Below are 21,000 nucleotides of genomic sequence, written 5' to 3' on the forward strand. Positions count from 1 at the left end.
ATTCAATCATTCACTATGTTCAGAATCTCAGAATGGAAGAAATTGGACATTTAACACTGCTCTATTGATATTTTTCCCATCTCATCAATTTTCTTAGTTGATCATATAAAAATGGCAGTAAGCTGTTAATTTTGTTTTATGTTAAAAATTGTTAAAAATGGAAAAAAAAACATTTCAGAACAGTGCTGTCTTGTTTACATTTTGTCATTTTCAAGTTGTGACTTTGAAGTTCCATGGGCCTGAAGACCTTTGCTAGTCACATTTTCTGAAAATCCATGATACTAATATTTTATTATTAAAAATTGATGGTCATTATGCTGTTAAACATTATGTAATATTGCATCAAAATTTGAAAAAAACCTACTTTGGGCACTGCTCCCATGATGACCATTTAAGAAAAACCATGTCACTTACTGTTCTCAAACAGTACAGTTAAATGTACAGATGTGTCTGTACATATTGCCATCACCTGCGTCTGCCGTCGCTGTCAGCGCCGTCACCGGCGCCTTGCACTTTCATTGTAAACACGATAAGTGGAAGGCAGTTTTACTTTTGGGCTTTATATTTACAGAGCTGATGAATATTCATAAAACGCAGGTCAAGTTCGAAAATCAGCATGATCGGGCCATTATTGTAGAAGTCATGCTTTTTTTCACTTTTCAGCATATTTCACATATTGGCATTTTCAAGGTGTGACTTTGAAGTTCTACATGCTTGAAGACCCATGCTAGTCACATTTTCTGAAAATCCATGATACGTATATTTTATTATTAAAAATTGACGGTCATTATGCTGTTAACCAATATGTAATATTGCATCAGAATAGAAGAAAACAATTATGGGTGCTGCTGCCATGATGACCATTATGGGAAAACCATGTTACTTATGATTGCCAAATGTTCAAAAAAGAAATGCAGGACTAAAATGCAGCCTAAGTTGGAAAAGTAGTCTAATTGGCTTCTTTTTCTGGAAGTTATACATTTTCAAAGTGTGAACTTGAACTCCCATGGGCCTGAAGCCTTATGCTTGTTACATGTTTTACTTACATTGGTATTACCTGTTGAGCATAATTAAAATTTGATGTTGAATTTGCAGTTTAACATAATGTACTTTGCATCAGAATTGACAGTAGCCTATTTTGTACATAGTTATTTCCTGCTTTTTGTCTGTACATTTGACAGCTTTGCTGCCTTGTTTTTCATTCTTGTTTGAATGATATATATTTTATTGGACATCTATGTTCCCATGTTAAACATTTTAATTTAGGCTAAATGACTAGAAAAGATATGTAATTTACTGCTATCCTGTAATTTTGAAAGTGAGAGAACTTTTGGTCTGTTTTGCAGTAGAGGCTTACGTTAGTACCGAGTACTTGTGAATGCGCACATGTCCATTTGTGATTATATTTTCTATAATGTGTATTATTAAGTTTGGTGGCCAATTAGTGACTTTCTAACAGACAGTTCAATAATATAAAATAAAGTTTTGTGGACAGAATGTTGCTAACAGACTTTGGGTTATTGCAATTGTTTAATTGGTCTCAAACCAATGAGCTAGAGAACACAATGTAGAACAACCACCATTTGCAATGACATGTTTTATGACATGTGCAATGATGTGTTTGAAAATTTTAAAATCTCCATTTCCAGCTTATAGCCATTGTAAACATCACTATCACTGATATTAATGACAACCCACCTGTTTTCACATCTCAAACTTATGAAGGTGATGTGCTTGAAAATACGACTAGTGCTGAAGTTCAGTTTCAGGTAGAGACATTTCATGTACACTTGATTACAATAAGACTGATGTTTAAGAATGCAAATAACTGAGTGAAGTTAATTTGAAATAAAAGGGCTAACCTTTTGCATTATGGACTTTTTAAATTATATTTTGAAAATTTTTGTCTTTTATGTGATCAATTATACAAATAATTTGCTTGTATAGAATATGCATATTGTTTTTTCTTTATAAAATAATATTTTTTATGTGTTTGGTTTCTTCTTGTATTTATAGGCACAAGATTTTGAGAAAAGAAAATCATTTGATTATTTAATTACACACACACACACACACATATATGTCCATCTATTACCTGTATATATTTCTGTGTTATCTATGTAAATGTATTACTTTTGCAGATGCCCATTAATGCACCAGACAAGGATATCGGATCAAATGCTTTGATATACTACGAACTACTAAATGGAACAGATGCCTTTCAAATTGACAACACTACAGGGAAATTGTACACAAGTGGGAAATTGGACAGGGAAGAGACTGGTTTTTACATAGTCATGATTTCTGCATCAGATGGGACATACAATGACACAGCAACAGTTAACATAACATTGGTTGATGTAAATGACAACGCCCCTGAATTTAATGAGACAAACTATACATTTTATGTATCAGAAGACCATTCTTTGGACAAATCCATCGGTCAAGTTTCAGCCACAGACAGGGACATCAATATTTTACCACTAACCTACCATATTGAAAATGACAGCAATAAAAAATTTATCATGAAACGCCCATTCACTTCTGGTGTAATATGGATTTACAGGACTCTAGATAGAGAAAGTCTTCAAAATGACAGAATTGAGTTTCTAGTTATTGCGGAAGATGCAAGTTCAGACTGTTCCACATCACATACATGTCATTTATCCACTGCCACAGTCACAGTCATTGTCAGCGATGTCAATGATAATTCTCCAAAATTTGGCAAGAACATAGATATGGATGTGTCGGAGAACTATACAGGCCCACTCACTCAAGTACATGCAACAGATCCTGATGCAGGGGAAAATGGCACTGTTACATACTGGCTAGGTGACGATGACAAATCTAGATTTTCTATCGATAATACTACAGGGAATATTACATTGGAGCAATCATTTGACTTCGAAGATGGGAACCCTAATTTTATCCGACTCACTGTGTATGCCAAGGACAATGGCAAATCCTGTCAGAGCAGTGGTAGTTGCAATGACACAATGGAGGTGATGATCACCATCAAGGATATTAATGACAATCCACCTGTGTTTTTGATTCAAAACATAACTCTATCATTACCAGATGAAGGCAGACTTGTAATACCCATGATGGCTTTTGATAGAGACTCAAAAGAAAATGGTGATATTACATACTCTTTTCCCAATTACACAAATAATACCTTGAGGCAATTCTTTGATGTTTCAAACTCTGGGATAATTTCAGCTATTAAGAATATTGATATACAATTAGACACAAACAATCGTGTGCTCACAGTGATGGCAAAAGATAATGGCTCCAAACCTCTCTCAGGATTTGCAGCAATAACATTTTTTGGTCAAAGCGAAGAGACACCTTGTAAACTAAACAACCGAAGTTATGTCAGCAGTATAACAGAGGAACAGCATTATCCATGGCCAGTGATAAGTTTAACTTACAACAAGTCTAGTGAGGAAGAAAAATGCATTTTTACTCTCTCTTGTCCCCAAGATGCACCATTCTTGGTGATAAATTCCACAACAGGAGAAATTTGTTTGAGGAATGGGTCACTGGATAGAGAAGAACTGGATAACTTTCTCAAAAGCACTTGGGACGGCAAGACTTTGTCGTGCATTGTATCTTTCTATGTTCCTGATAAACCAAGAAGTACAGCAGAGGCAAGTGCAGTATATTATGAAATAAACTGTTCTATTCATTATGATTTTATAACTTTTTCTCATTTTTAAGTTCATTTTTCCATGTGTTGGATATTTTCAATTATATTAACTTGTCTAGCATAGGATTTGCACTTATCTCCATTGGGACTGTGATTTAATAGTATATATATGATTGTCAGCATTGCTGTCTAATTTTTTTTTTCATGTGTCACTTGCTTGCCAATTATCTTACATGATCAGTCTGAATATGATAAAATTTAGTGAGTCCTACTGTCAATTCCACATATTTAAATTAAAAAATGATGGGTTTGTTTTTCAGTATCAATAAGGGGTTAGTTGTATGTACATTAAAATAATCATTATATTAAATTTTTTTAAAGTCTTGCTGCCGAATTTCGGTATTTTAATATTGTTCTCCAAATCATATTTCTGGTTTGACTGAATTTTGGTGGCTGTCAAACTAAGACATATGCTTATTCAAAATGAAAGCAGATTTTCATAGAAATATCAGCAATCATGATTTAAGTCAAACTTACAAAGTATTTCATTGATCTTCATTTAATGAAATAGTTTAAGTGAACACTGTTGAAATTTTAAATAATATTTTTCTGCCTTTGAGTTATAAAAAACATCTTTAAATCTACTTCATTCATTCTTTCCTTTCTTTTTTTCTTGCTTTCCTTTTTTGTAAAGGCAGCATGATTGTCAGCATTGCTGTCTAAATTTTCACTACTAAGTTCTTGTTAATAAAGGGTAACATTTTCCTAGGCCTACCTTTACTTATTCACTTTTTTATTACATAAATTAGGTACAAGTTAATATAAAGGACATCAATGACAATTCTCCAGTATTCACTAGTCTAAGCATAAATGTGAATGTGGATGTGAATGAGACTTACACTGGGCACATAGGCTCTGTCACAGCTGAAGATGCAGACACTGGACTCAATCAAGTTATAAGATACAATATCAGTGTACAGTATCCTCCAGGTATAGTAGTTCAGACTATGATTTAATAGTAGGGTTGGTAGAGAAAAGGCAGGATTTCCTACTCCATACTTTTTAGCAGCAACATTCAGTCTTTGAGAATACTAAAGAAATAATATTCAAGTTTCACTATGAGTTTTATGTGTTGGACTGGGCTGAAATTGATTTTCCTTCAACAAAGTTTAATTGTTGTTATCATGGCATGTCATGCTATGGTTTCCATTAATTAAATTTCCAGTTATGTTGAAAGAGATAAGTTAGCTCCCACGTACATGTCTATAAATCTTTTATAGGTCACTTCAGCATCAATTCAACCACTGGAGTGGTGGAAGTCATCAAACCATTTGACAGAGACGGTATGGATAATCCTAAGGTGATGTTCACTGTGTTGGTAAGTTTTCAAATTTAACAGTCAGATCTGGATGACAAATTATGCCAGTCAATCACATTAGATTTGAAAATGGGAGTGATACAGCAGAGAAACTGGGTTAAAAGAATAATATATGTTTTGATAACTGCAATGATAAAAAGTTACTCTGCTTGTGGTCATTCGTATTCATGCAAACTCTGAATCAAATAGGTTGACCCTGTTTTGTATCATATGTATACATTTATATGATTAGCCATTCCTGGTTTTGACATGAAAATTGCTGATATTTACAGAATTTTTTCTTCTTCCATTTCATTTGTTTGAATCAGTTCTATCTTAATTTTTTGTTTGATGTTTGTATTCATGTACACTTTGCTTGACTAGTCAGACATATGGATTAGACATTTTTTGTTTTGATATTTTACCCATTAAGGCCATTGATGGTGGGAACAGGAGCAGCAGCAAAAATGTATCTCTGGAAATCCAAGACATCAATGACATAGCTCCGGTGATCTTCTGTGTTAGTTGTAATGGATCTCACATTGAACTGAAAGAGAATACAACAGATGAAAGCATAGTAAGTATTGGGGGGGGGGGGGGGGGGGGGGGGGCATTTTAAAGAATAAAAAAAGGTCTGTTCTGGATGAAACCAAACATCAACAGTAGGTTGGATATGTCGTAAAACACAAACACTTAGATCATAAATAGCATTTGCTAGTGGTAAAAAGTTTGGAAAGAAAAAGTAATTTATTTTCAAATTCGATTGAAATATACGTGCAGATGGGGAAACATTCTTGAAGTCAGTACCGCAAGATCCTACATTTACTACCGTCATTCAATCAAAAGATCTGCAGGATCGACTGCCCAGACTTCTTGCCGCCAAATACCATGTTCTGTCAAAATCTGACAAACACATGTGAGCTATTCACCAACATGGAAAACTGATTTGTCGACAATAAAAGTGATGCCTTCCTTATCTCCTGGAAGCAACTTAAAAGGCGGTGAAAAGTGGAGCTTCACAGAGAGTCCCACTGGGTATTTAGGTTACCCTTGAGTCACTTTTTATTTCTCCCAGATGCATGAAGCGTCGATATTATTTAGCGTAATCCATGAAGAACTCTATTCCTGAACTGGGACTGTCTTCATTAACATGTGGTATGTGCTAGGTATGCTGGAGCAGACCAGATCAGACCAGTTTCTCATTTCTGCATTTGCTTATTTCTTACATCAAATTATAAATGCATCTGTTTTAATTTTGAAAAGTATGGCAATTACATATATAGATCTTAACAGTAAGGAGAAGTTGGAATTATTGTACAAAATAATATTTGGAAACAACTTTTATATTGAAAAATGTAACTGAAAAAATGTGTAGAGATATTTGAATAATTAAAATTATCCTGTAAAATTGAGTTCTTTCAAAGAATGATACTTCAGCTGCAGAAAGAGCTCAGCTAGTGTTTCATGTTAAAAATGAATGTCTTAGTATAATATCAATTCATGAAAATAACTTTTTAGAAATAAGATAATTGTATTCTTTTTGGTTTTATTATATTTCAATAAAACAATTTGAATTGCATTATTAATATTATTATTATTGTTGTTGCTATTATTGATGTTGTTATTGTTGTTGTAGCTTCTGGTTGTTGACAGTTTTGACAATGACACTACACAAGGGGAAGTGACATATTTCCTGGATACAGTCGCTGTAGGAAGGGGTTTTGTTATTGATGGTAAATATTGTAACAGTTGTTTCTGATTTGCTATCTGGTATACTGGCACACTTAAAAAGATGATGCAAGACTCTTTTTTTAACCATGAACAAAATTGATACCTAGACCTACTTTCCATTGTTTGGGGCTCAAAGTTCCAGCAGTAGGTGGTTGTACAGTACATGTATTTAAGAGAGAGGCTGGGGGTGTTCCACCCTTGAAAAAAGCACCTGTCTGGTACTGTATGTACATACCCCCCCTCCACACACACACACACACACACACGATATATATGTACATTGTGTTAATATACCGGTAGTTTGGGAAGTGTAACGGATTAAATGAAAAATTGCTAAAACACTTGAATAATTAGAATTTTAATAAACAAGGGAATTGATGTTCCTTTTGTATTTACAACTTCAGGTGTAACAGGGGAGCTGACTATGACCAACAACACATTAGATTATGAAAATGACTTGGAACACTTTTTTAACGTCACAGTTTATGCAAGTGATGGTGTAAATGTGGCTCAGATGGAGTTTGCTTTGACACTGGTGGACATCAATGATAATGCTCCCATCTTTAACCAGACACACTATGGGTTTACAATGCCAGCAGCAGCAAAAGCAGGATACAGAATTGACAGTGTATATGCTGAAGACATGGACAGCCAGTCTTACGTCACATACAGTATATCAGATACAGGTAAGTTGAACTTCAGATACAGTATATCGATCAGATACAGCCAAGTTTCAATCCATGTACAGTATATCAGAAACAGGTAAGTTGCAATACAGATACAGTATATCTAAGTCAGGCAAGTCTCAATTCACAAATATCAGAAGCCAAAAAATTTTGCTAAGGGAAACCAGACAGCGTACTGTATATATGATCATGGCAATTTGGACTCATTTTACATGGAGTGTTTTAGAAACAGGCAAGTCTCATCTCACATACAAATACCACAGTGTATTACAATCCCTTATTTACTTCCATTGTATCATACAGAGCATCAGATACATGCAAGTCTTACCTACATACCAGTACTGTCTGTATATTAGATACAGGCAAGTTCTACCTCACATACTGGGTTTGTTATTAATTCAGTTAAAGTATAAACTAAAACTCTTTACACAACATACTGGTATTATTTGATACCAAAGTGAATGTTGTAATAAATTGATATATTACATTTCTAGTCTCCTTTGCCATCGATTCTTTGACTGGTCTCATAACCAGGGCAGGGTCAGCTTGCATCTATGGTAATGTGACTTTCACTGTCTCTGCAATGGATGGAAAATATACTTCTGCAGCTGAAGTGAGTGTATTTTTATTATTTTTTTGTTTGAATATTTTTATGTTGTTGGAAACTAATGCCATATATGCATGTATAAGTGTGTGATTACTTTTTTATTTAAAGTTTAAAAGATATATGTAAGCTTCCTAAAAAAAAAAGCATTCAGGTTAATAGTAGTGTCAGGTTATAGGTCTACTTTTTTATAAAATGTATGATAGTTACAGGAGATGGAATTTGGTAAAATATAATTTCATGGAATCAATCCATACATTTAGCATTTCATAAACATGGTTATTGTAATAATAATTTAGCATTTTATGAGTGTTTATATATGCATGCAGTTAAGTGTTGCATATTTCATTTTGATCTTGAAATATTTTCCCATCATGTTGGTAATTTCCAGGTTGTAATCAGAGTGACCTCAGAAAATGCATATCCTCCAGTGTTTAACCAGTCAGTTTACAGATTCACACTGGACAGAATACAGTTGTACAACCATCCTGAGCAGGGGCACATAAATTCCAATATGACTGTCATGGCAACAGATGATGATGATCAGGGCATGTGCAGCAGTTCTGTGTCCAATGGAAATGGAGAAATTAACTACGCTATTTCAGTTCAAGGTGGTTATTAGATTCAAATGTCTTATTCAGTACTGAAATTTATTTGAATTGTTACTAAAACTAATTAATACACTTTAAAACCAGAACCACTATCGGGCTTGAAAAATTATTAAAACTACATAAAAGTTTACATAAATTACATAACTACAATAAACGTTAACTACTTCAACAAAGTACATCAACCCGTATGTTAATGAATTGCAACACTTAGATACAGGTAGCAATATAACTAATTGCAGCTGTTCAAAATTCCCATTTACTAAGCGCAAATGTTTAGAAACTAAATGAAGATCATGTACGCAAAATGTGTAATGCAAATGTAAGAAGCCCCTTCTGCCCATATGAGGGACAGGAGGGTGGGAAAATCTTCGACGCTTATGCTTAAGCCGATTTTAATTGAAGCAAAATGGGCTCGAGCGCCCTAACACGCTGTCCAGCTTTAACGGCTGCCAGGCTCTAACTGCCAATTATTTTGAATTCACCACGTGAGCTGGCTGACCAATCGGGGGCCTGCGCCTTAAGCGTCCCTCTAGTGGTGGTTTTAAATACCATTCCCAAAGGGAAAGGGTACTTAAAACCAGAACCACTATCGGGCTTGAAAAATTATTAAAACTACATAAAAGTTTACATAAATTACATAACTACAATAAACGTTAACTACTTCAACAAAGTACATCAACCCGTATGTTAATGAATTGCAACACTTAGATACAGGTAGCAATATAACTAATTGCAGCTGTTCAAAATTCCCAACCCAGAGTATAAGTAGGTGAGTGAAAATGAAATAGACGTCATTGCACTTAGAAACTGTCATATTGCTAGACATGTGACAGTGGGGCAGTCACAGGTTGTCCAATAATTTAAAATTTCCATAATTTAACAACAGGTTCAAACTGTCTTCAGCGCTCTCAGCATTACATCGTATTTCATATCCGCCGAAGGTTTGATGTATTGGAATACCGCGTCGCTAGACCAGTCTCCCATGGCCTTCACCATCGCTAAAGGAGTACCGATGGATAGAAGCCACGTAGCTCCTCCCCTGCGGAGACTGTGAGTATTGTACATCGCGGTGGAAAGTCCGATCCCTCGAAGTGACCGTGCAAGTTTTTGGCGAAAGCCTGCCGATGTGAGGAGAGTGGTCCCTCCGTTCTTAGAAGTGGCAAGGAGCGGCGCAGATTCCGGGACGTCCATTGACATCTTCAGAAAATTCGTCAGCGCTGTTGTGGGGCACAAAGGGCTGCCGTGACGGAAGGGGAGTGTAACGATATGGGCTCTCTGGCCGTACTGGTTGTTTTTGGATTTGGTTACTCTTAGGGTGCATCCTCGTTTTGTAAATGTCAAGTCGCGACGGCATACAGATAGGCCGCTATCTGTCTGAGACCTGGCCGTAATATTGCTAACTCTGAGCATCCCAAAGAAAGCGATCAGACAAGCTGCCCACGTCTGCGCTTGTTCTAAATCATTCAGGTTGAGGAATGATCGTAGGCTTAAAAGCTGTGGTGGTAGGATGGGTGCTTTCTGAGAGCCCGGATCTCCTTTGTGTCTCTTTATACCACCTAGAGTCGTCTTCAGCTCCCAGGAACACAGAGGGTTAGGAAGTCCGAAATCCGTGTGGATGATCCGGACGATGTTTAGGTACTGCCGAAGAGATGAGAATGCGCACGATCGTGCCCGGTAAGCAGCGTATCTGCAGATGTTGGCGGGGGATATAGGAATCGGTTTACAGTTGATTTCCTCACAGAACTTGATATAAGCGCGTAGGTGTGATCTATAAGTTGATTTAGTAGAGGCCGAGAAAAGTTGAGCTCTCCAGAAGTTCACCTCCTCATCTAGTTGTTGTCTCAGTATATCAGAGCCTGGGATAAAGAAAGGAAAAAGAGGAATTAGTCATATGGTCCTGCAGAAAATACACTGGCGGCTGTCTGTGTAAGCTTAAATACCAGTGATGGACTAATTCGAGAAAACGAGAGCAATGTTCTGGCTCATGCATTCGTGACACGGAATCGGCAATTTTATTTTCTTCCCCGGCTATATGGATCGCATAAATTGAAAAGTCATATTTCAGCGATAGAAGGGATAATTCCTTAAGGAGGTTGTTGCAGGCGGTGTTGGGCGAAGCCCCTTTGTTTAAAATGTTCATGGCCACTTCACTGTCCGTGTAAACAATGACTCGTTGTGCCTTCCATAGCGGGGACCACCTGTACGCCGCCAGGACGATGGATGCTAATTCCTTGACATTAATGTGTTCATCCCCTAACTGGTGAGGAGCGTCCTGTATCCAGTTAGTGTAAAACCAATCTCCGCAGTAGAACGCTCCACCTGCTGTGATGCTGGAGTCGGTATACACCTGTTGAATCGGTCGCTCGTCCCATATTAGTTTTGTATTGTTTCCCGTGATAAGCCACCTGCTCCACCAAATGAGGTCCTTACGTAATGGATTTAGCTTGCACTTATGACTGGCTCTTTTCAGCAAAGCTATGGAGTTAAATATACTTCGCACGTGTGTTTTACCCCATGGGATGACGTTCGAAGCCCAGACTAACTTCCCGGCCAGGGATTCAAGCTGACGTCTGCTGGCGCGCACGCGGCTTTGAAATGTTTGGATTAAGCAGAGTAAGTCGCGAACTTTTTGTTCCTCTAGAGAGAGTACACCTTCAACAGTATCTATGACGATGCCTAGAAACGTTAGGCGAGTCGTTGGGTCACAGACTTTTTTCCAGTTGATGCGAAAACCCAGGAGTCTCAAAAGACTGATTAATGTGCTATAAGCTAACTTGCATCGTTCAAATGTCTCGCCTATAACCAAAAAGTCATCTAAATAAACTACGACGTGGAAGCCTCGTCTCTCCATCATCCGCTTTACCGCTTGTGTTAGCCGGTGGAAAATTTCGGGGCTTTTGCGGGCCCCGAATGGGAGTCTCGTGTCCACTAAAGTCGTTGGCTTAGTTGATCCAGCAAAGTTCCATTTCAGCCCAGTAAGGGTAAACTGGGAAGGGTGTAACGCGACAGTTCTATAAGCTGAGTGGAGGTCAACTTTGCTTAGGAAATATCCTGGTTTAATCTTATCCAGGGCCGACCGAATTTTCTCGTATCTAAATGTTTGTTTTGTTGCGTAATCGTTTACTGCTGCCCCTTCAGGTCTGCTGTAATCATGAATAAGACGGACGCCGCCGTCTGTTTTTGGCACTGCGGAAATTGCACTAATTATCGTAGGCTGGAGTTCTGGTTCAATATAGTGTCCCTCCTCTATTTCTGTCTTCATTTGAATCTCAACTTTATGCTTGAAAGCTTCGCAAGTGGCGGATCTACTGTTTTCTACTTCAGTTCTATTGATGCAATCCAGATCTAAATCGTCGACTATTCGGAAGCCCTCCCGAATACCGTTAATTATGAAATCATAGTCTGTATCTCCTTGTAGTTCCTTTTCCCATTTTTCAATGTTTTGGTGCAGCGGAGATTTTGCCGCGACGTGCGTTTGTCAATGTGAAGGATTTCTCGCTGTGGCACTGGTCCCTTGCTGCTTGTGCGTGTATTCTCCATGAGTAGTACTGGAACAGGCTACACACACGTGAGCATAACGGCAGTTCGGGAAGGAGCAGCCCTGGCGACCGTTAAATTTCATACAAATTGGTCGGCCCGTCGCTGTGTCCAATTTTGTTTGCTTCCCTCTGGTTGTTGGCTGGGTTGGATTCGGTTTTAACAACACCTGCATGAGAAAGGGGCTGTCGGTTCCCCATGGAAATCCCATCTCGCTCTGAGATTTCCTATACTCTGCGTCGTAGCGTAAGACTGATTGCCAATTAAAAGATTGCCCCATGCAGGCCACTTTTGTCACGTAGCTGGTGTAATCCATGACTGTTTGAATGTCCGCGCCGTCGTCGGCCACCATTTCCCTTAGTATTTTCATCGACGCTTCTGTGTATTGAAGTGGAGTGATGCGCTCCAGAGGGAGTTTTCTGTCGGTGAGGGAAAGCTGTAAATCGCCAATGCGGACTGGTGTATCAGGTTTTGCTTCAAATTTGTCTGAGAACATTACATAGCTGCGTATGTCGCGATGCTTGTTAAGTTTTCTTTGTCTATCTGGAGGTGAAAAAGGATCGAAAATCCCCTTACCGTCATGATCTCTGTGTTGACCTCTGTTTGGTTGATTCCCATTCCCGTTCCCAATGTCTAGTAGTTGGCATAACCTGGTATAATCGAGGTCCCCGGTGTTTCCTGCTTCCGTTTGCGCGCTGGGAGCCGCCATATTAGGGGACCCGGATGTCCCTGGCAAGATGGCTGGGGCCTCGTCTTGGGTTTTCTTGTCACCAGTTTCGGGAGTAAAGGTTGCAGCAGATACACTGTTAGACGTACCTGGACTCTGATTGTTCTGTGGCTGAGCACCATGTTCTTGCTGTAGGACAAGCACAGCGTCTTGGAGAAGGAGAATCTGAGCCAGCGGTAGCGATTTGCCGAAATGTCTTTGTATGAGTGGCTCTGTGAGTTTCTTGCAACTCCTGAGTGAGAAGAATCCTGCATCCTTTAAGATTTCTACCGTATCTTCCGAGAGCTCGTTAGCCTCCACCCAAGATTGGAATTCTTCAGCCATTGTCAGGGAGACAAAAAAACAAAAATCTTCGACGCTTATGCTTAAGCCGATTTTAATTGAAGCAAAATGGGCTCGAGCGCCCTAACACGCTGTCCAGCTTTAACGGCTGCCAGGCTCTAACTGCCAATTATTTTGAATTCACCACGTGAGCTGGCTGACCAATCGGGGGCCTGCGCCTTAAGCGTCCCTCTAGTGGTGGTTTTAAATACCATTCCCAAAGGGAAAGGGTACTTAATATAGTAGTGTTGTGAAAAGAATTGACAACAATTTTTGATTAATGAGTATATACTTATATTTAATGTAGGAACTATCCATTAATAAATGAATAGATTGCTGTTACAGTATGCATTTTGTTTAAATAACAATAATCATGTATTTTCTTTCATTTCAGGTATTTTTTATTTGAAGGAAGCTGGGTCTATTTTTATTTTTGATAAGGAAAACTTACTGAAGTATGACAAGCCCACACTATCACTGACAGTTCAGGCCACTGACAAAGCTGTAAAAAACAAGAAGACAGGGACCACCACTGTAGTCATAAACATAAGCAACCAAAAGCCTGTCTTCAATGACAGTCAGAAAATGGTGAATTTATCAGCAAATGCAGTAAGTAACTGACCTCAATTTTGTACACTGTTCTATGTGACATGTACTCATGTAAACTGGTGCAAGCACTCATGCATGTGTAGATAAACATATTTTGTGCACATGCATGTATAGATAAACAAATTTTATGTACAGATGCATATACACAGGTGCAGTCTTGAGAAAACAAAAGATATGAATATTTTATAACCTGCACAATTTTAACATGTATAAATGTATTTGGCAGTATACTGACTATAGCATGGATTTATTTGTGGAATTAAATTTAATTTTACTATTACTTCTTTGTCATAATTTCTGATTTAATAACTGTAAAGGATGTAATTGTGTTAACATTTATTAGTACTACCAGCATCTACGCTGGCAGTACTCATGGTTTTAGTCCCGACCCGTCTCGTTGGTTCCGCCGGCTCCGCCAGCTCCGTAAGCTCAGCTGGCTCCGTTGGCTCCGCAGGGTGTCATGGGCAACAAGTCACCGTTACTGCTTTTCCTCCTAGACTGCATGGGCCTGTGTGCCCATCTCTTGGATTTAGGTCACATGTAATCTCAACTTGAACCCCTGGATATTTTTGTCTCAGTCAGTGCATTGCCCTTGGCATGACACTCGTTGAAACGCACCCTTGTCAAAATTTTTGGAAATTCAATGTGAAATATCTCCCAAACCGAAGGAATTATGGGAAAAATTACTGTAGAAGTCTGACCGTAAGTCATATATGGAGATTCCAAATATGCCCTGAGATTTGACTTTCGACCTTTATTTCAAGGTCGAACGGGCCAAAATTTTCTAACAAGGCAGCAAAGCTGTCAAATGTACAGACAAAAAACAGAAAATAAAGATGCAAAAAAGGTCATTTTGTTAATTTTGATGCAATAATAAATAATGCTTATAATAGCACTATCAGTCAACACTGAATTTTATAATCATGCACAACAGGTAAAATGGTCAATAACATGAGCGGACCCAGAGATATTCTCTGACAGTATTCCAAAGTATCTATTTTGATCCATCCTCCATTTTGATGGTCTTCCAACAGAAGAAAAAATAGATACCAGGCAATATAAACTTAATAACCTGACTGTCTTCCGGAAGTCCCAGAAGATGGTCTCAATCTACCCTTTCAATAAGATTACAGTTTCAGGACCATGAGAGTTCAAATTCACATGATATAAGTCTCAATATTTGAAAAATGATGACAGTGCATAAAATAATATTACATAAGTAACATAATGTTTAAAGACATAAAAAACAATACAACTGCTTATGTGGAAATACAGAAATGTCAGAGTCTCAGGCGGATGAGAGTTAAAAGTCACAAATGCAAGTGTTTGAGAAAAAATTATAAAGGAAAACATAACAAAACTAGAAAAGCACTCCGAGAGTGCAGACCTCTGCCAAGGTAGCAATTGTTGATTATTATTGATTTTTGTCCTCTTTGGCCCACTTCTGACAGTTCCTGAAAATTTCAGCAAAATCGGTCCATAACTTTTTGAGTTATGTTGATGACAAACAGGGGTGAAAATATAACCTCCTTGGCAGAGGTAAATATAATTCCAATGAAGCTGCTATTCAAACTTTTAATCTTTCAGTTTTATATATATATATATATATATATATATATATATATATATATATAAAACTTATTTGCAATATTAAACAAAATTTACCTGCATAATTATCACTGCTTCCTTATTATTAATCTAGCAGAGAGCTTAACCTATGGGAGTTTACAGGGAAATATCAACAAGTGTGCTTTATGTAATCTCAAATCACAAGTGTGCTTTATGTAGCCTATCAATTAGACTAATTACTTTATAACTGAAATTAGCGAAGTGATACCCAAGGGAAATTTATAGACTGACCCTTTCAAGGGTCTTTCAGGCCCATAAGTCACAACTTAAGAAGAGCACAAAACAATAATGCACAAAATAGGAGACTACCACTTCTGATGCAATAATACATTATGTTTAACTGCACAGTCAACATCAAATTTTAATTTTGCACAACAGGTAACACCGATGAAAGTAAAAGCATAAGGCTTCAGGCCCATCAGAGTTCAAGTTTATACTTAGAAAGTGCCAGAATGAGAAAAATGAAATTTCACACAAAATTGCATTAAATTCAATAATAAATGATAACCCAATTGACCTGGCTTTCTAATTTGAACTGCATGCCAATCCTAAAAATCATACTCTTAAGTTAAATATAATAATAAATAACACAGTTTTCTTTTCATAATGTTTGCAGTAGCAGTGCAAAAAGATTATTGTCAATTTTGATGTAACATTACATAATAAATTATAGAATAATTATCACCAATTTTTGATTATTGACAATAAATAGCATGAACATGTGGAAAATTTGATTACCATCCGGCTTCATGTCCATGGGAGCTCCGAGTCCCACAATGAATATGCCAAAAAGATAATGAATATTTCACTGAAATGTATAACTTCCAGAAAAAGAAGCCCATTAGACTGCTTTCCAACTTGGGCTGCATTTTAGTCCTGTGTTTCTTTTTTGAAAGTTTGACAATCATAAGTAACACGGTTTTCCCATCATGGTCATCATGGCAGATGTGGATGATTGAATCTGACAAACTGCAATAATATGAGTTTATTTCCGTTTTGGACACTTGATTACACAATACATGATAACAAGTTTACCATCATTTTTAGGTAATCAACTAACAATGTTGTAAAGATGCAGGAAATATCAAACAAACACTTTTACGTATCTTATTAGTTCAATAATGAGACTGTTAACATGCCTAAGAATTGAATCTGAGGAAATTTGAAAAAACAGTACAACTTCTAAAATAATGGCCCGATAACGTTGATTTTCGAACTCAACCTGCATTTTTGTAAGATTGACCACTCCTGGGAGTATAATGACAATTGGCTAAGCTGTTTTTCTTATATTGTGTTATTAATGTTGCATATATGTTGAAAAAAGTGAAAAAACAGCATAAAAAAATTAAAAGAAAATGTAAAATAAAACATAACAAAAAATACCAATAAAGCTGCTATTCAAACTTTTAATCTAGCTGTACAATTACTAACATGATATGAATAACCCTATTGAGTTTGAGAATAATAAGGCATTGTTATTCATCTTTAGCATTAATGTAAGCGTTACACAAAATTTTTTTTGTAAACTTATTTTCCATATTAAATAACATTTACCTGCATAATAATCATCGATTCCTAATTATGTGACACAGTTAAGAAAGCTAAACCGATGGGACTTTACAATGAAATCTCAATGTGTGTTTATGTAATCTCATTTAATACCCACTTGAAAATTAATTAAGCAAATTATTTTATAACCCTGAAATAACTTGAAAATCAATTAAGCAAATTATTTTATAACCCTGAATTAACTGCCTACTATCCATATACATTTATTGCACCAAATAGCACTGTACTGCATTGCTTTCAAAACAGAAAACAATTACGATGGTTTTCCAACACAAACTGCACTTCAGTCTTTTCAGTAAGGTTGATTATCATAAGTAACATGGTTTTCCCTTAATCGCTATCCTGGCAGCAGTGTCCAAAATAGGGTTTTCTTTAACTTTCATGCAATATAACATAATACTTAACAGCATAATGACCATCAAATTTTTTATAAAAAAATAAAAGTATCATGGATATTCAGAAAATGTGATATGGAAAGGTCTCCAAGGACATGGAAGTTAGGGTCACACTTTCAAAATGCCAAAATGTTAACAAGAGATAACTGTACTGAAATGATTTTCTTTCCATTTTCAACACCTTTTTTACATAAAACCATCATCAATTAACTGTCATTTTTAAATGATCAACTAGGAAAATTGTTGACATAGGAAAAATATCAATAGAACAATTTATAATGTCCAATTAGCTCCATTTGGAGATTCTGAACATAGTGAATGATTGAATCTGACGAACTGCAATGATGAGTTCCTTTCCATTTTTGATACTTTATTACACAATGCAGGATAATAGGTTTACCGTCATTTTTATATAATCAACTAACAATATTGTTAAGAAGCAGAAAATGTTAAAACAACACTTTAACATATCCAATTAGTACCGTTATGAGACTGTTAACATGCTTAAGAATTAAATCTGAAGAAAAACCACTTATATACAAAAAGGCTAATAACTTCATCAAAACTTAACTGATCAAGCTTATTTTCAAATTTGATCTGTATACTGGTCAGATTGATCACTCCTGTGAGTTGCAAGACAAAAGGCTGATTGGTTTTCCTTAAAATGCGTTATCAGTGTTGCATGTATGCTGAATAAAGGGAAAAAAACAGCATTACTTTTGTAAAAATAGTCCAATCATGCCAATTTTCAAACTTGACCTGCATATTATAAATATTCACCAGTTCTGTAAATTTCAATCCAAGGAAAGGAAAAACATTTTTACACTTATCATGTTATCGGTGTTATAAAAGTGCTGAAAAAATTGAAAAAAAAAAAAAAAAAAAAAACAGGATAACTTCCATAAAAATTGCCCGATCTTGCTGATTTTCAAACTTGACCTGCGTATTATGAATATTTCAAGTTTCAAGCCAAATGAAAAAACAGTTTTCCACTTATTGTGTTATCAGTGCTGCATATATGCTGAAAAAAGTGAAAAAAACAGCATAAATTCCCTAACAATAATCGAATCATGCTGATTTTCGAATTGACTTGCGTATTATGAATATTTATCAGTTCTGCAAGTTTCAAGCCAAAAGGTAAATTTGTTTTCCACTTATGGTGTTATCGGTGCTGCATATATGCTGAAAAAAGTGAAAAAACAGCATAAATTCCTTAAAAATGACCCAATCATGCTGATTTTCGAACTTGACCTGTGTATTATGAATATTAATCAGTTTTGTAACTTTCAAGCGAAAAGGTAGAATGGTTTTCCACTTATCATGTTATCGGGGTTGCATATGTGCTGAAAAAAGTGAAAAAACAGCATAAATTCCCTAAAAATGACCCGATCATGCTGATTTTCGAACTTGACCTGCGTATTATGAATATTCATCAGTTCTGTAACTTTCAAGCCAAAAGGTAAAATGGTTTTTCACTTATCGTGTTATCGGTGCTGCATATATGCTGAAAAAAGTGAAAAAAACAGCATAAATTCCCTAAAAGTAACCCGATCATGCTGATTTTCGAACTTGACCTGTGTATTATGAATATTCATCAGTTCTGTAAGTTTCATACCAAAAGAAAAAACAGTTTTCCATTTATAGTGTTATCGGTAAAAGTGCACGGCGACGGCGACGACGACGACGGCGACGACAGACGCAGATGACGGCTATATGTACAGACACATCTGTATCTGTACATAAAAATGCCAAAATGTAAACAAGACAGCACTGTCCTGAAATGGGTTTATTTCCATTTTTAACACTTTTTTAACATAAAACAAAATAAACATTTTACTGCCATTTTTATATGACCAACTAAGAAAATTGATGAGATGGGAAAAGTATCAATAGAACAGTGTTAAATGTCCAATTTCCTCCATTCTGAGATTCTGGACATAGTGGATGATTGAATCTGACAAACTGCAATGATATGAGTTTATTTCCATTTTTGACACTTTATTACATGATAACAAGTTTACCATGTTTTTTTTACATAATCAACTAACAATGTTGTAAAGATGCAGGAAATATCAAACAAACACTTTTACGCATCTAATTAGTTCAATAATGAGACTGTTAACATGCCTAATAATTGAATCTGAGGAAATGTGAAAAAACAGTATAACTTCTAAAATAATGGCCCGATTATGCTGATTTTCGAACTCAACCTGCGTTTTAGTAAGATTGACCACTCCTGTGAATATAATGCCAATTGGCCAATCCGTTTTTCTTATATTGTGTTATCAGTGTTGCATTTATATTGAAAAGTGAAAAAAACAGCATAAATTCCCTAAAAATGGCCCAATCATGCTGATTTTCGAACTTGACCTGCGTATTAAGAATTTTCATCACTTCTGTAAGTTTCAAGCCAAAAGGTAAAATGGTTTTCCACTTACTGTGTTATCGGTGCTGCATATATGCTGAAAAAGTGAAAAAACAGCATAAATTCCCTAAAAATGGCCCAATCATGCCGATTTTCGAACTTGACCTGCATATTATGAATATTCATCAGTTCTGTAAGTTTCAAGTCAAAAGGTACAATGGTTTTCCACTTATCGTGTTATCGGTGCTGCATATATGTTGAAAAAAGTGAAAAAACAGCATAAATTCCCTAAGAGTGACCCGATCATGCTGATTTTCGAACTTGACCTGCGTATTATGAATATTCATCAGTTCTGCAAGTTTCAAATCAAAAGGCAAAATGGTTTTCCACTTATCGTGTTATCGGTAAAAGTGCACGGCGACGGCGACGGCGGCGACGGCGACGACAGACGCAGATGATGGCTATATGTACAGACACATCTGTGTCTGTACATAAAAATGGGAATTTTATGCAAAAAAATATTTGTTTGTATCAATTTTCAGAAACTACACAGACCTGAACTCTCATATTATGGTGAGGGGTTACAGTCAGGGACTCCCTTCGTCTTTGGGAGTTTGGGGTCAATTGGTGCATTTTCATGGGAGAAGCAGCCATTAGATACCAAAACTGAAAACTCCCTTTAATTCTGGAACCGTAAATGCTAGAGACCTTTTGTTTTTTGCATTTTGTAGAACTTGTCAAGTGCAATACTGGGGGTGGTATCCAAATTTTTATTTTTGATATGGTTTAGGCATTGTCTATTTCAAAAATTATAACATTGCATTATTCAATGGGGAAAATGTGAAATACTCCAAAACTGGCAGAGATCGCCCATAGTTACTATTGAACTTGAATAGGAAGTCATATACTGGTAATCTAACTGTGACCTTGAAATTGACCTTTGACCTACTATATATGATGAACTGCACTTTGCATGTTTCCTGGCCTTCATATCTCCAAAATTGGCAAAGAAATGCCCATAGCTACTATTGAACTTATATAGGTAGTCACATACTGTGACCTTGTAATTGACCTTTGACCTACTTTTTCACCATAACTGAACTCTGCATATTTTCTTGCCCCTCATATCTTCAAAACTAGCAGAGATCTGCCCAGTGTTGTCCCTAGGTTTTCTCTTTTGTCAGCATATACACAATACTGATAACGCATT

At 36.4% G+C, this 21,000-nt stretch overlaps 1 protein-coding gene across 1 annotated transcript in view; it reads left to right on the plus strand.

The window, feature by feature from the left end:
• The window catches only part of LOC106165535 (protocadherin Fat 4), a 75,834-nt gene that overhangs the window by 20,478 nt on the left and 34,356 nt on the right, over nt 1-21,000 (plus strand). Inside the window, exons 4-13 of the mRNA XM_087003190.1 lie at nt 1,650-1,769; nt 2,070-3,650; nt 4,459-4,639; nt 4,930-5,027; nt 5,440-5,583; nt 6,643-6,739; nt 7,142-7,423; nt 7,918-8,036; nt 8,419-8,638; nt 13,618-13,832. Coding sequence (XP_086859316.1) covers nt 1,650-1,769; nt 2,070-3,650; nt 4,459-4,639; nt 4,930-5,027; nt 5,440-5,583; nt 6,643-6,739; nt 7,142-7,423; nt 7,918-8,036; nt 8,419-8,638; nt 13,618-13,832 — 3,057 coding nt within the window. The remainder of the gene's footprint in view (nt 1-1,649; nt 1,770-2,069; nt 3,651-4,458; nt 4,640-4,929; nt 5,028-5,439; nt 5,584-6,642; nt 6,740-7,141; nt 7,424-7,917; nt 8,037-8,418; nt 8,639-13,617; nt 13,833-21,000) is intronic.

This window comes from Lingula anatina, chromosome 2 (assembly GCF_051362555.1).
Source record: "Lingula anatina isolate TDL-2025a chromosome 2, LinAna3.0, whole genome shotgun sequence".
NCBI lineage: Eukaryota > Metazoa > Brachiopoda > Lingulata > Lingulida > Lingulidae > Lingula > Lingula anatina.